General features: G+C 41.3%; 2 protein-coding genes across 2 annotated transcripts in view; one reads left to right on the forward strand and one right to left on the reverse strand.

Moving 5' to 3' along the window:
• Positions 1-154: 154 nt before the first annotated feature.
• ctr9 (CTR9 component of Paf1/RNA polymerase II complex) lies at positions 155-8,980 on the reverse strand. The gene is made up of 23 exons (XM_086287804.1): positions 8,793-8,980; positions 7,444-7,542; positions 6,859-7,098; positions 6,654-6,771; positions 6,483-6,572; positions 5,907-6,163; positions 5,697-5,804; positions 5,379-5,615; positions 5,051-5,269; positions 4,663-4,846; positions 4,487-4,575; positions 4,207-4,392; positions 3,913-4,000; positions 3,675-3,823; positions 3,471-3,587; positions 3,242-3,387; positions 3,086-3,157; positions 2,592-2,727; positions 2,300-2,455; positions 2,065-2,207; positions 1,880-1,976; positions 1,653-1,765; positions 155-1,562 (listed from the first exon to the last, which is right to left on the reverse strand). The coding sequence occupies exons 1-23, from the start codon at positions 8,835-8,837 to the stop codon at positions 1,148-1,150; spliced, it is 3,504 nt and encodes a 1,167-aa protein (XP_086143930.1). The 5' UTR covers positions 8,838-8,980; the 3' UTR covers positions 155-1,147.
• Positions 8,981-9,307: 327 nt separating this feature from the next.
• The window catches only part of irag1 (inositol 1,4,5-triphosphate receptor associated 1), a 37,307-nt gene continuing 34,141 nt past the window's right edge, over positions 9,308-12,473 (forward strand). Inside the window, exons 1-7 of the mRNA XM_086287805.1 lie at positions 9,308-9,426; positions 9,860-9,941; positions 10,030-10,149; positions 10,245-10,425; positions 10,800-10,864; positions 10,947-11,007; positions 11,100-11,258. Coding sequence (XP_086143931.1) covers positions 9,923-9,941; positions 10,030-10,149; positions 10,245-10,425; positions 10,800-10,864; positions 10,947-11,007; positions 11,100-11,258 — 605 coding nt within the window. The 5' untranslated portion in view covers positions 9,308-9,426; positions 9,860-9,922. The remainder of the gene's footprint in view (positions 9,427-9,859; positions 9,942-10,029; positions 10,150-10,244; positions 10,426-10,799; positions 10,865-10,946; positions 11,008-11,099; positions 11,259-12,473) is intronic.

Raw genomic sequence — 12,473 nt, forward strand, 5'->3', positions numbered from 1 at the left:
CTGTTCAAGAGTGGCACCCACTGTTGTCTTGTACTGCTGTGGCCATTAAGACATGACATGTTGTGTTTTCAGTGATGACTTTATGTTTACTTTGCTTGTAACAGGTACTTTGAATCACAGCTGCCTCAAAAAAATCCTGATCTCAGATATCAACAAAGCAGAGAACCATCACTCATTCATTGCATGTGTCCTTTTTTTGGGGGGGGGGCATTCTCTTTAAACCCTCGAGATGGTTGAGTGAGAAAATCCCGTCAGTTTCTGAAATACTGACACCAACAACCATGTTACATTCAAAGTCACTTAAATCACTTTTGTTCTCCATTTTCATGCTCAATTTGAACTTCAGTGGGTTGTCTTGACTACATCTACAAGCCTAAATGAGCTTCCTGCCACGTGATTGGCTGATTGGATAGTTGTGTGAGTTGAACGGCTGTACCTAACAAAGCAGATGGTGCTTACTGCAGGTTGAATTTTTATGACTTTTACGTACTTGCTACATGTTTGTCTATAGTTTTAGTGATTTGTCTTCATACACAAGTAAAAACAATGTTAAATCAAGTGTTTCTCTCAGTATTTTATCAACACCACCTTACCAAAAATGTAAAACATAAATATAAATATACCTGTACTTGCATGACAAATTATGACTGTGGAGGAAATAGAGATGAAAAGATGTGGTATGAACCCATTGTTAGTATGAATGAATAGTAGTCTTATTGAACATCAGCGTAACCAGGCATAGCAGTCAACAATTACAGTGATGTGTCGACCTGATTTAACTCAGCAGGTGTTTGATCACATCACGATGCCCCTGCTGTCGAGCACAAGTATAGGACACCTTTTTTAATGCTCTACTGTGGTTTACAGCCCCTGCACACCTTACCGGTACTTTTCAAAGGCAAATAAACATCTGTACAAAATAAGCAACAAATTTTTTGGGGGTTTTTTTATTTAACTTTTTTTTTCTTTACACATTTTAGCAAATTTTAACAAAACATCAAGAAAAGAAATTCCCAGTAAGATGTGACCAAAACGCTATGCGCAAAAAAAATTCTCATACGGACAGAAATTCTGCTTTTATTTCAAACAAAAATGCAGATGTTTAAGAGTTTTCTCAGCGTTACACGAGTCTGGGTGATGTGAAGAGTTAATCACTGTCATCATCTTCGTTGTTGGAGGCCTCCTGCTCGGAGCCATTGTCAGAGCGGCGTGGGGAGCCCTCGTTGTCAGAGCGGCGTGGGGAGCCCTCGTTGTCCGATCCCGCTTCAGATCCTCGGTCCGATGCCGGAGCGGGTGATCCAGCCCTAGATTCATCATCTGATCCCGACCGACTCCTCTTGCTCTCATTGTCCGACTGTTCAGAGTCAGACTGCCTCTGCACCCTTCTCTTCTTCACTGGACGGTCGCTGCCAGATTCGTCGTCGTCAGAGCCGGCGGAGCGCCGAGGGCTGCCTGCCTCACTACCGGAGCGGTTACGGCCGCCGTCGGAGTCGCTGTCAGATGCAATGCGCTTCCTGTGGCCGACTTCATCGTCAGATCCCGAACCACTGTCTCTTTGATGTCTGGATGGGAGAAAGAGCGCCATGAGGTTTGTGTCAAATAATGTTTTCAAGGCTTCGTAATACTGTAAAAATCTCACATTAAGCTTTTACCTGTCTTCTGCTATTTTCAGTCCATCCTCATCTGAGGAGGACTCAGAAGACGAAATGATAGCCTTAGATTTGATCTTTCCTTTAAGAGACGGAGGCAGACGCTCAGGCTGAGACTGAAATGAGAAAGATGTTACAATTATAAGAGAAACTGGAGCTGAAAACTGATTTTGTAAATTCTGAAAACTAATTGAGACAGAGAAAAACAGCAAATAATGACTAAAGCGGACCTTCTCGATCTTCTTGCGTCCTTCTTTGGGTTTACGCTGCTTCTTGGGTCGTGATGTTCCTTCCTCATCGCTGTCATCTTCTCCTCCTTTAGCAGGTCTGCAACACAAAATTGAATCCCAGAATCTAAATGTTGTGCTCTGCAGTCAGACTAAACAACATTTTGCATTCACTGCAGAACACTTACCTCCTCTTCTTCTTCTTCCTCTCTCCCTTCTCATCCTCCTCCTGTTCGCTGCTACTGGCCTTTCTCTTCTTCTTCTTCTTCAACGGCAGGTCCTCGTCAGACTCGTCATTAACAAAATCGTCCATGTCGCCTCCTTTCTTACGCTTGGAGAGAAAAACAAAAGAAAAAGTGTTAACCACAATGCATTAAGTGCAGTTTAGAGCTCGCTGCTGGGTTTAGCCGTATTAACACTCACACGTCCTCCTCCACCACTGCTGCCCTTCTTCTTTTCTTTGGGCATTTCCTTTGATCCCTCTGCAAAGGTCAGCAGGTTCTTGGTCTTTTCCACATACAAAGCTCTCTGCTCCAAAAGCTTCTTCTGCTCCTCCACTTCTCTGTTCCTCTTTTCCTCCTAAAGAAAGTTAGTTATTGAGACAACCCAACAGATGACTGATTAGTTTATTTAAAAAATGAATCACAGTCAGACATTATGGGCAAAATGAAACGCATCATGGTGATTACTTAAAAAAAAAAAAAAAAAAAGGTACCTGTTCCTTTATCAGCTGTTGGCGCAGCAGGTCTCTCTCCTGCTCTTGTTTGGCTCGAAGCTCTTTCTCCTCCTCGTCCTGCTTTCTGGCTCTAGCTACATGGTACTGAGCTTGACTCAGCAAGTCAGAGCACTGCCTGCATTCCCAAAACACACCAATATTCCAAATTATGTTACAAAAGACACCAAACACAGCACCCCCCCCCCCCCCCAAAAAAAAAGCTCATTAAATTAAAGACTGATAGAAGTACTGCCAAATCATCACACTCCATTTCAAACTGGTCTTTCTACTCTTGGGTCTGTATGATGTCAGTGGGAACCAGATCCACACCACAGCCCCACAAACCTGCTGTTTTATGAGGGGCAGCCAATCAGAAGACTGGGGTTCAGAAAGAAGCTAAAACAATCTGTGGATGAACTAAAAGGTTGCACTGACCCAGGATCAGTATAAACTAAATAAGGAATATTTTGAACTGTGAAACAACTCAGACTGACCTGGCCTCAGAAGCAGCGAGAGCAAGGTCAAACCTCATCTTGTCTCCAGCCTTGCTGAGGTAGCTGAAGTACCTGTGAGGGAGATGACACTGCAGGATTAGTAAAGGACGGCCAGAGGAAGAGACAGGGAGGTGGGAACATAAATCAAATCATTACCTGTGAGCCAGTTCCAGCTCTTTGACAGCACTGAGCACAGCCTTCAAGTTGCTCTTCTCATCTTTAAGCACAAGGGTGGCCAGTCTCTGAAGCACCAGGGCCACATTAAACATCAGCACTGTGTCATTGGGCGCCACGTGACGGGCCTTGATGTAGGAACATCAGAAAGACAGAGTTACACTTCCCCCCACACTGCAGAATGAAGCATAAGCCTCTGATTTCATTTTACCTTCAGGAGCATCTGTTTGCACTCTTGCAGTTTGCCACATTTGAAGAGCGCACGTGCGAGGTAAAGCAGCACCTCTGTGTTCTGATATTTGTAAAACTTCTTCAGGCAGTTCTCGTACTGTCAGACAGAGAGAAAAAAAACTTAAATGGAAAAAGCAAAGGAAAGACAAAAACTGTAACAGTTTAACACAAGTGAGGCGTTTACCATCTGCACGGCGCTGATGTACTGCTTCTGCTCCACGTAGATGTGAGCCAGATTTAGCCACACATCACTGATTTCGGCTGTGGCCTCCCTCACCTGCGCGAAAACATCTCGCGCCTCTCTGAAGTAGCCCTTGTGGGCAAGGACAGCACCTAGACATAAAAATATATGCATATACTTAATGCAAAACACACACAGCAGAACAGATAAAAAAGATAAGAGAGACTGAAGAGTGGCTGACCGATGCCATTGGCGGCATAGAGGTTCTTGGCATCATTTCGCAGGACTTGCTTGTAGATTGCCAGGGCTCGATCTTGGTGTCTCTTTTCCTGCCGAGACATTTATCACCAGCGAGCACATGTTTTACTCAAGTGCCTGCACATAGCTGAACTTTGTAACAACTATGCTAACCAGCTGCCTGTGTTTATTTAGCAATAGCATTCAGTGAACTGCTATGCTGTTTTACAAGTGTTCTTTAAGCTCTCTCACACAGTTAAATATTCAATCGGTGTCCCGACAGCAGGTTTCCACGTACCTTTTCACGGTCTCTGGTGGGCTGGTGCAGCGTCTGTAACCACACGTTACCCAGAGCCAGCATGGAGTAGGTGTCGTTCTGCGTGGACGGCTGCTTGAGAATACGTTCAAACTTCTTTTGACCTGGACCCCACTCCTGTTTGGCCAGGTGAAGATTTCCTATCAGGGACCAGGCATCCGGGTGATCCTGCAGAACAAATATCACTTAATGGAAAAAGAAAAAAAAAAAGAGTTTTTGCAGCAGACTTTGTCTATCGATGACATTTAACACCAGGCTGTACCTGATTAATCTGAAGAGCTTCTTTGAACCAGTCGGAGGCTTCATAGAAGTTTCCTTTGTCCCGAGCCATCGCTCCAAGACGCAAATAACCTGCAGGCCAAAATAAACAATCACAGAGTGGAAACTTGTTGTTTGTTTGTTTTTTCATAGGCTCATGTTTTATCGATGCATGCTTACAATCCACATAGTTGGGATGTTCTCTGAGGATGTTTTTGTAGAGTTTCTCGGCTTCGTGGAATTCACACATAGCCTCGTACAGACGGGCCAGATTGTAGGAGGTGGTGACAGAAATGGCATTGTAGTAATGCTCGTCATGCTCTCCTTCGGCTTTGGCTCGCTCCAGAGAAGCTAGAAAATATTTCTGGTGGGAACAAGACATGACCCCGTCTTGAATTAGCTCTACTATTTATACAGAGTTATGTACACTCGATGATCAGTAAATACCACAGGCATCCAGTAATATTCTGCAGTTCCATATTAACTGAATAAATTCCCAACTAAATGAAGCTATACTTAGTTCAGGAGCTCTCAGGTTAAACTGCATTTATGGTATATTATTAGCTACCTTGGCTTCCCCTAGGTTGCCCAGTCTGAAGTGCAGAGCCCCCAGGTTGTTGAGAATCTCGGGGGGAACGTCGGCCTGCACCTTCTCCTGCAGGATGCGCGTAGCTGTGCCGTAAGCGGACAGCGCTCCTTGGATGTCTGTCTGCTCCAGAATTTGTGCCAGCTCAATCCACGCCTCCACATCATCTGGGTACTGCTCTGTTACTTTCTTCAAGTGCCCCTATGAAACAAAAACAGTGGAATATATCCAGTAACCATTAAGCATATTTATCAAAATATGTCTGGCACAATTTTCCAAGCTATGAGATAAGTGACATGAGAATACACACTTTTGCAATGTCTCTTTTTTCCTGATCGTCAGATGTTGCATAGAGAGACCCAAGGATTTTCATAGTCTCATAGTTGTTGGGGTAAGCCTTTAAAACCTTTTCAAAGCACTGCGCTGCATTTTCTTTGTCTCTTCGATATACATACATCTGCCCCAGGCCGAAGAACGGCAGCACAAAGGTGGACGAGGCAAACTGAGTGGCTTGGTAATAATACTGAAACGCCTGGTCGTAGTCCTCCTGTGGAAGAAGAAAGCACAGATATGAATGGCGATCTCAGTAAACAATAACAAGCTTGCACGCGGCTGGTTGGGATCGTACCTGCACGTGAAACGAGCGAGCTAACTGATAGCAGCTCTCAGCCTGCATGGCCTCAACTTCGGTGTTGTGGAAAGCGTGCAGAGCGAGATGCTGCACTTTACTGTAGTCCTGAGAGGAAGCAGAAAGCACATAGGCACGAAGAACAGTTAATAACAGCGAAAGGCTAAAACTTATATTTTCACCGCATTTCAACAACACAGCCGTGATTACCTTTTTGAAGAAGAAGTGGTTGGCGAGGTGGTTGAGCACCATGGGGTTGCTGGGGTCGATGGTGTAGGCCCGCGAAAGGAGCTGCACTCCGTTCTTGATGGAGTCTGCCTCTTTGTTGTTGAGCTCTAAAACAGCCAAACCAACGAGCGCTCCCACACACTTTGAATTAAGCTCCAGGGCTCGACCGAAAGCCAAACGAGCCTTCTCCAGTTTGTTGAGCTTGACGAAACAGTGGCCCATCCCCAGCCTCACCTCAGCTACACAAAAACAAGACAAAGAACAAGTTGGGAACATTCGTTTTAGAACCAATATGAGTGAAGGGCAAATATATTATCTGCGGTCCTGTGTTTTTAAAATCAAGGATCTTCTGTTCATAAATTGTATTTGTAAGTTAACAATGAAGTGGCTCATTACCTACATATCTTTGCCACATAAAACATGAACATGCTGGCTCTTGTTGCTGCTGCAACAATAATATTTTCATCATAATATTGATGATCATGACAACAACAATAATAATAAATTAAATACAGGCATGCGGGGACTGTTTAAAGACATAACATGTTATTGGTTTACCTGGGCAGCCGGGGTTTGTACGCAGAGCCTTTTTGTAGTATGCCAATGCTCCTCTGTAATCCTTTTTATTGAAGGAGATGCAAGCCTTACCTGTTTAACAACAACATTGTTATTACTTCAGTCAATCAGTGTAGTGCATTTCAGTCCTACGCTGTTTCATATTCAAGTTACCAAGCAAAGCAGGGATGTTATTAGTGGACTGGTTGAGGACAAAGTGGAACTGAGCATCGGCCTGGTCCATCTTGTCTCCTTCCAGCAGGCAGAAACAGGCTCTTCCCAACAAATGGTTCTGATCGAGACAACAGTATGTTCAATTTACTTGAAATGCAAGAAACATAACCTCATTTATCACCTGCTATGCTACTTTTTTTCCTACCTGATCATACATGATGATCTTGTCTGCCATAGTATACAGGAGCGTAGCCTGTGTGATGAGCTCTTTCTTGGCATCTTTGTTTTTCTCTTTACGTGCTTGCTGGACATAGTAAGCTGCCAGTGTGTCCAGACAGGTCATCTGGTCTTTTTCGTGGTCTCTGTAGTCGAGGTTTCCATCAATACGTGCTGCCTCTAAAAGCTTTACAAAGTCTTCTGTTTTGCCCTGTTTGTAGTACTCCAACTTAAGAAGAAATAGAAGGAAAACTGTCACACTCGATTGGAATTTCACATTGTTTGTACACGTTTCATCAAATTAACATTTATACACACATCAGTTGATGCAGTAATTAATCTGAATCTAAGAACTACCTGATTGACAAGAAATTTACTGTTTAAAATTCACTTATTGAAATTTTCTGGTTCTCAAATGTGCGATTTTGCTTCTCTGTCACATCTTTGTATTTTGGGTTGAGAAAACAAAATACTTCGAGCTGTCACACTGACGTTTGGGATAAACTGAAAAAAGAGCTTAATCATTATTTGTAGAACAACAACCATGAAGTCTAGGGCCGATGTATCGACTCACCGCCAGAGCAATCCAAATGTGCAGCTGCGTGTGCTCCTGCTTCAAGATACTGATGACCTCATCTCCTTCAGGAAGTTGGTCGAAGTCGAGCTCGATGACCTGGAAAACACAGATATGTATGTATGTTATTACAGTAAGTATCTCAGCATGCATGGTGTTGCCAGTGGAAAAACATATCTATGCAGATTATATGTGCATTATATTATTTTATTGTAATAGTAGTGTAAATCCTGACACATGTATCAATTCAGAGTGTTATGAATTAGAAACTGGAAACTTTGTTACGCACTGCAAGAAAACCACCTGCATCCTAATGTAGCAAAGACTAAGGAACGGGTTGTGGGCATGAATAGGCCAAGAACTCCAGCGACCCCCATTTCCATCCATGGGGTCTGTGTGGAGACGATGGGGGATTTCAAATACCTCGGTGTTTACACTGATTAAAACACAGAAGTCCTCTACAAGGAGAATCAAACTTGTATTTACTGTCTAATGAATGAACTTTAATACTTATGGGATGATGCTCCCAATTTTTTATGAGTCTGTGCTGGTCAGTGCCATCCTCTATGCACAGAACCCAGAGATTGATAACCATGCCTACCTGTGGCCATCAGACTTTATAACTCTGTACTGTACATAGTGTTGCTTTAATTTTGGAATATTTGATTTTAATTTTACATTAAGTGTGTACTTATATTTTTACTTTAAAAAATGGTTTCCATCTTCTCTCTTGCATATTTTCTATTTTAACAAAATATGTTTAACAAAAAAAAACATTTTGCATTTAATTCTTCAACGTCAGTTTCTTAGGTAGATTTCACTTGACCTACACAGTTTAATAGAAAAACTTTGCTGCTGCAAATGCTTACAAGGTTCAATAAATGTGTTGGTTATACTGACTATTACTGGCATATGTTTCTAATACTTGGTCCACTCCTAACGTAGCCTAAACACTAATGCAACCGACTGCCTGCAACTACAACACATCTGTCACAAATTCGGTGATGTGTTGAAATACCACAACGCTTATCAGGCTCTTAAATTAAATAGAAAACACCTCAGTAGAATTTAATGTTTACTGCATCACTGAGAACGGCGACGACAAAACATCGCGATAAGTAAGCTTTGCACAGGCGCCGAACGCATATTTAAGGAGTTGGAACAGCTGACAAGTATTAAAATGTCACTATGTTTAAACTCCAGATTGCAAACAAATACACCAGGCTTTCGTTACAATGCCACTCTGTAAGCAGGTACACAACATCAGCTCAGGCTATCCGCAGTTAGCTTAAGCGGCTAACAGCACAGCTAGATCCTCTTAGTGAAAACAGGTTCACGGAAAGATTTACCTCATCTGTGTCCCGTAAAGGGATCTCGATAGAGCCTCGAGACATCTTGAAAGAATAACCAAAACGACCCGAAGCTAGATTTATCTAAAAAAAAATTGTAAAAATAAAAATACAATTTCTTCCACCCGTTGTCTGCTAGTAGCTAATTCATGCTTCCGAAACACACGGATGGCGCAACTGAAATTATGTCCGGGCAGAAACCATAAACACTATGACTCAATGACTGTAGAAAAAAATACAGTCATTACTATAACTCAAAGAGAAATTGCCACAAAAAAAAAGACGAATTTAGTTAACAATGGGAGAGCCATCGCTTACAATACAATAAAACAATAGTGTTTTATTGGGAATAAACTGCCACACACACTCACACTGGAAGGTAGTTACTTCCTACATTTGCTGAATTCAAAGGGGAGACTGTGCATTTGATGTGTTAAACGTGTGAATTTAAATTTACTGTGTGCATCATTGTCACAAACCTCTCCAGAGCTGCATTTTGGCAAGCAGTGGGAGGAGGGTGTGGAGGGAGGCTGAGGGGATGTCAGCTGGTTTTGATGTGAGTCCTGAAAACCAAAGAAGCACCTTGAAGACTTCACAGTATTTCAGAATTAAAGAGTAGAAGACAAACAATAAGGTGATGCTTCTTACTGAATGATTTTCTTTACAGAAAACCTTTCCGGACTGAAAAGTAAGATTTTTTTCTGACTTGTTTCTGTTTAAAAATAAATGTTTAAAGGCTATATGAGATAAGACCAAAAACATATGTGTCTTCCAATCTAACTGTAAACCATATGAATTGTCTTCCCTGCAGAAATCTTCAGAGGTGGAAATTTGGTTCACGTGACAGTTCTTTAACACAACTGTACTGTCTGAAAACCTGCATTTTTTAACTCATTTTTTATGAAGACTGGCTAGATTTAGTTTCTAAAAACCATCTATGATCCAATTTGCATCAAAGATAATACGTAATTCCAATTTCTGTTCAATTTTATGATATTAGTCTGTTAGTTTTAGCCTCCAGACACAATGCACAAAGTTAAAAATGCATTTGTTTATTTAAATTTCAGGTCATGCAGGGACATGACTGTCCCGCATAGTTGCTCTCTGTGGCTTCAGGAGAAACAAACACAATGTCTGACGACAATAATGGTGAGTGTTTCAGTTTATCCAGTATTAGTATCAAACAAGTATACAGCATATTCATTTCTTTTTCTAACATTTTCTAACACATGTAAAGTGTGGGAGACATCTGGCTGTGGGATGAACGATGTGTTTGAGGACAGCAAAGACACAAGCGGATTATCTGAACATGAACTCCTTGACATCGTGTATGATACGTGTAATAGCAGCAAATCAGGTACACAGATGGACTGAATTTCATTTAGACAAAAAAACGGTGCAGTAATGGTGTGACGTCTTTTTCATTTCCTCCTTTTCCCCTCTTGCCTTCAGGAGAAGTGTTAGCCTCTACCATTTTCGAGTATCTGCACACCATGACTGCTCAGAGCCCAGGGCAGGACCGATTGGCTGCCCTGCAACGGCTGCTTGACCCTGACTGTCAGGACCCACATGTGAGCAGAGAGACGTTTCACTCCACCATGAGGACGTGGATCACCCAGTGCAGCGAGGACAGGTGAGACTTAAACTCTACACAAGGGATCTTATTAGAGATGTTATGCAACCTTGGCATTACATCTAAAGCTTCATATCCAATTAAATATATTGTTACTACAGATTAAAGTTCCCAACAGTATATTTTTATTTTGACTTTTTTTAAGTTAGCTCCACTTTAAATAATTACCTTTGAAGGTAATCATCTAAAACAAGGGGAAGAATAATTTAAAGATGAAGGGATGAAGATGGTCTACCACAATGTCTATCACATTTGATCTTTTTTACAAACACAGCAGGCCATATGCAGTTAAATTTATTTTTTTCCCTACTTTTCTATCAATAAAAATTTTTTTTTAATCAGCTGTGATATCACTCAGTTTTCCTGTGTTACAGTACTGATGAGGACAGCAGCCATGTACCTCGGCCAAACACATCTGAAGAGCCTGTAAATGCAAATGGTGTGTTTCCAGGTTTTATTCGGAGTTTTGAGACTCAGTTTATTAAATATGAAACAATTCATTACTCCTGATTTCCTTTCAGGGCTGGGTTTGTCATTTTGTCAAAGTGAAGAGACGTCATCAGAAGGCCAGCTGTGTTTCTGGTTGGATATTTTATTCTAGTTTAACCATTGCTTCTGTTTGCCTCCCTAATCAGTTTGATTTCACACATTAGTAACCATTTCTTTGGCTTCAGCGATGGAAAAGACCTGTCATGTACAGTGGCTGAACTGAAGCATGCCAACCGCAAACTTAGTGAGCAGAACAGTAGTCTGCTGAGGACTGTTGCTCAATGTGAAGACACAAACCTGCAGCTCACTCTGGACATCACTGAGCTGCGAGCAAAGCTGGTCAGGTGAAGAATAAACTAATTTCTCCCACAGTTAACTGCATTTCAAGCATGTAAGATTACACTACTGTAATAACTTCCAGCAAAAGCAGATTGTTTTATTATTCAAGTTTTATTATTCAACTATATCATATCATTTATTTGCACTTCAAAAATGAGAAACTGATCACTAAAAGTGTAATAAACATCTAATGACTGAAAAATGAGCAGAAATACCAATACCAATCATTATAGACTGCACATATTTCATGTAGGTAAACTCGGGTTTGGACAACACGTATATTTTAACAAATATATCTTAACTCTGAACATGATCAGTGTTCAGATTGCTCAGATTAACTTGTATCAAACTATTGTGAAACTAGTTTATGTGAACTTATTCATATGAATAAGGCCTAACAGACACACCTTTGTGAAGTGACTACATATTCAAAAGCATATTTAAACAAATAAGATAAACTCTGAAAACCAGCTATGGGTAGAAGTTCACATGAACTCATTGTGGGCACAAATGTTATTAATTTTGGGCTTTTAGTGATTTCTCTGTACTTTTTTTTCCAGGGTGGAATGATTGTACAGCATTCATCTTTAATGACCAAAGAAGCAAGACCTTCATTTAGACTTTCTCAAATCCACACAGGGGCAAAATAATATATAAAGGCTCTAAATACATGTACATACACCACCATTAATATTTGTTTAAGCATCCCTTAGCAAGTTTCACCTCAATTGAATCCTTCAGTAAGCATCAACAAGCTTCTGGCAGGATATTTGATTATGCTTCTTAGCAGAATTGGTAGAGTTAATTTAGATTGGTGGAAGGGATGAAGTGAAGATGACTTGCCAGACTCGTTTGGTACCGTCAACAAGCTTCTGATAAAATTCTGGATGGAGATTTGACTTCTTCTTGGCAGAACTGTTGGAGTTAATTTAAAATGATTGATTTCGAGGCCCCATTTTGGAGTGCAGTCATACATTTTCAATAGGTTTACGGTCATCGCTTTGGGAAGACCAGAAGCTTAATGTTTTATCCATTCCAAAAGAAGTATTGATGTCTGTTTGGGATCACTGTCCTGTTTGAACACCGAACTCTGTCCAAGTTTCAACCTTGTAGCTGTTGATTTGAGGTGAAGTTGAAGAATAGGTAGCTAGCCTTCTTCATCATTTCATCCATTTTCCACTACCGGTACCAGTGGTAGCAAAACAGCCCCAGAGCATGAC

The sequence above is a fragment of the Aulonocara sp. 'chitande type north' Nkhata Bay genome, linkage group LG1, assembly GCF_057382095.1.
Source record: "Aulonocara sp. 'chitande type north' Nkhata Bay isolate Kocher_YH1m ecotype deep benthic linkage group LG1, A_spYH_male_GT1.1, whole genome shotgun sequence".
Classification (NCBI taxonomy): domain Eukaryota; kingdom Metazoa; phylum Chordata; class Actinopteri; order Cichliformes; family Cichlidae; genus Aulonocara; species Aulonocara sp. 'chitande type north' Nkhata Bay.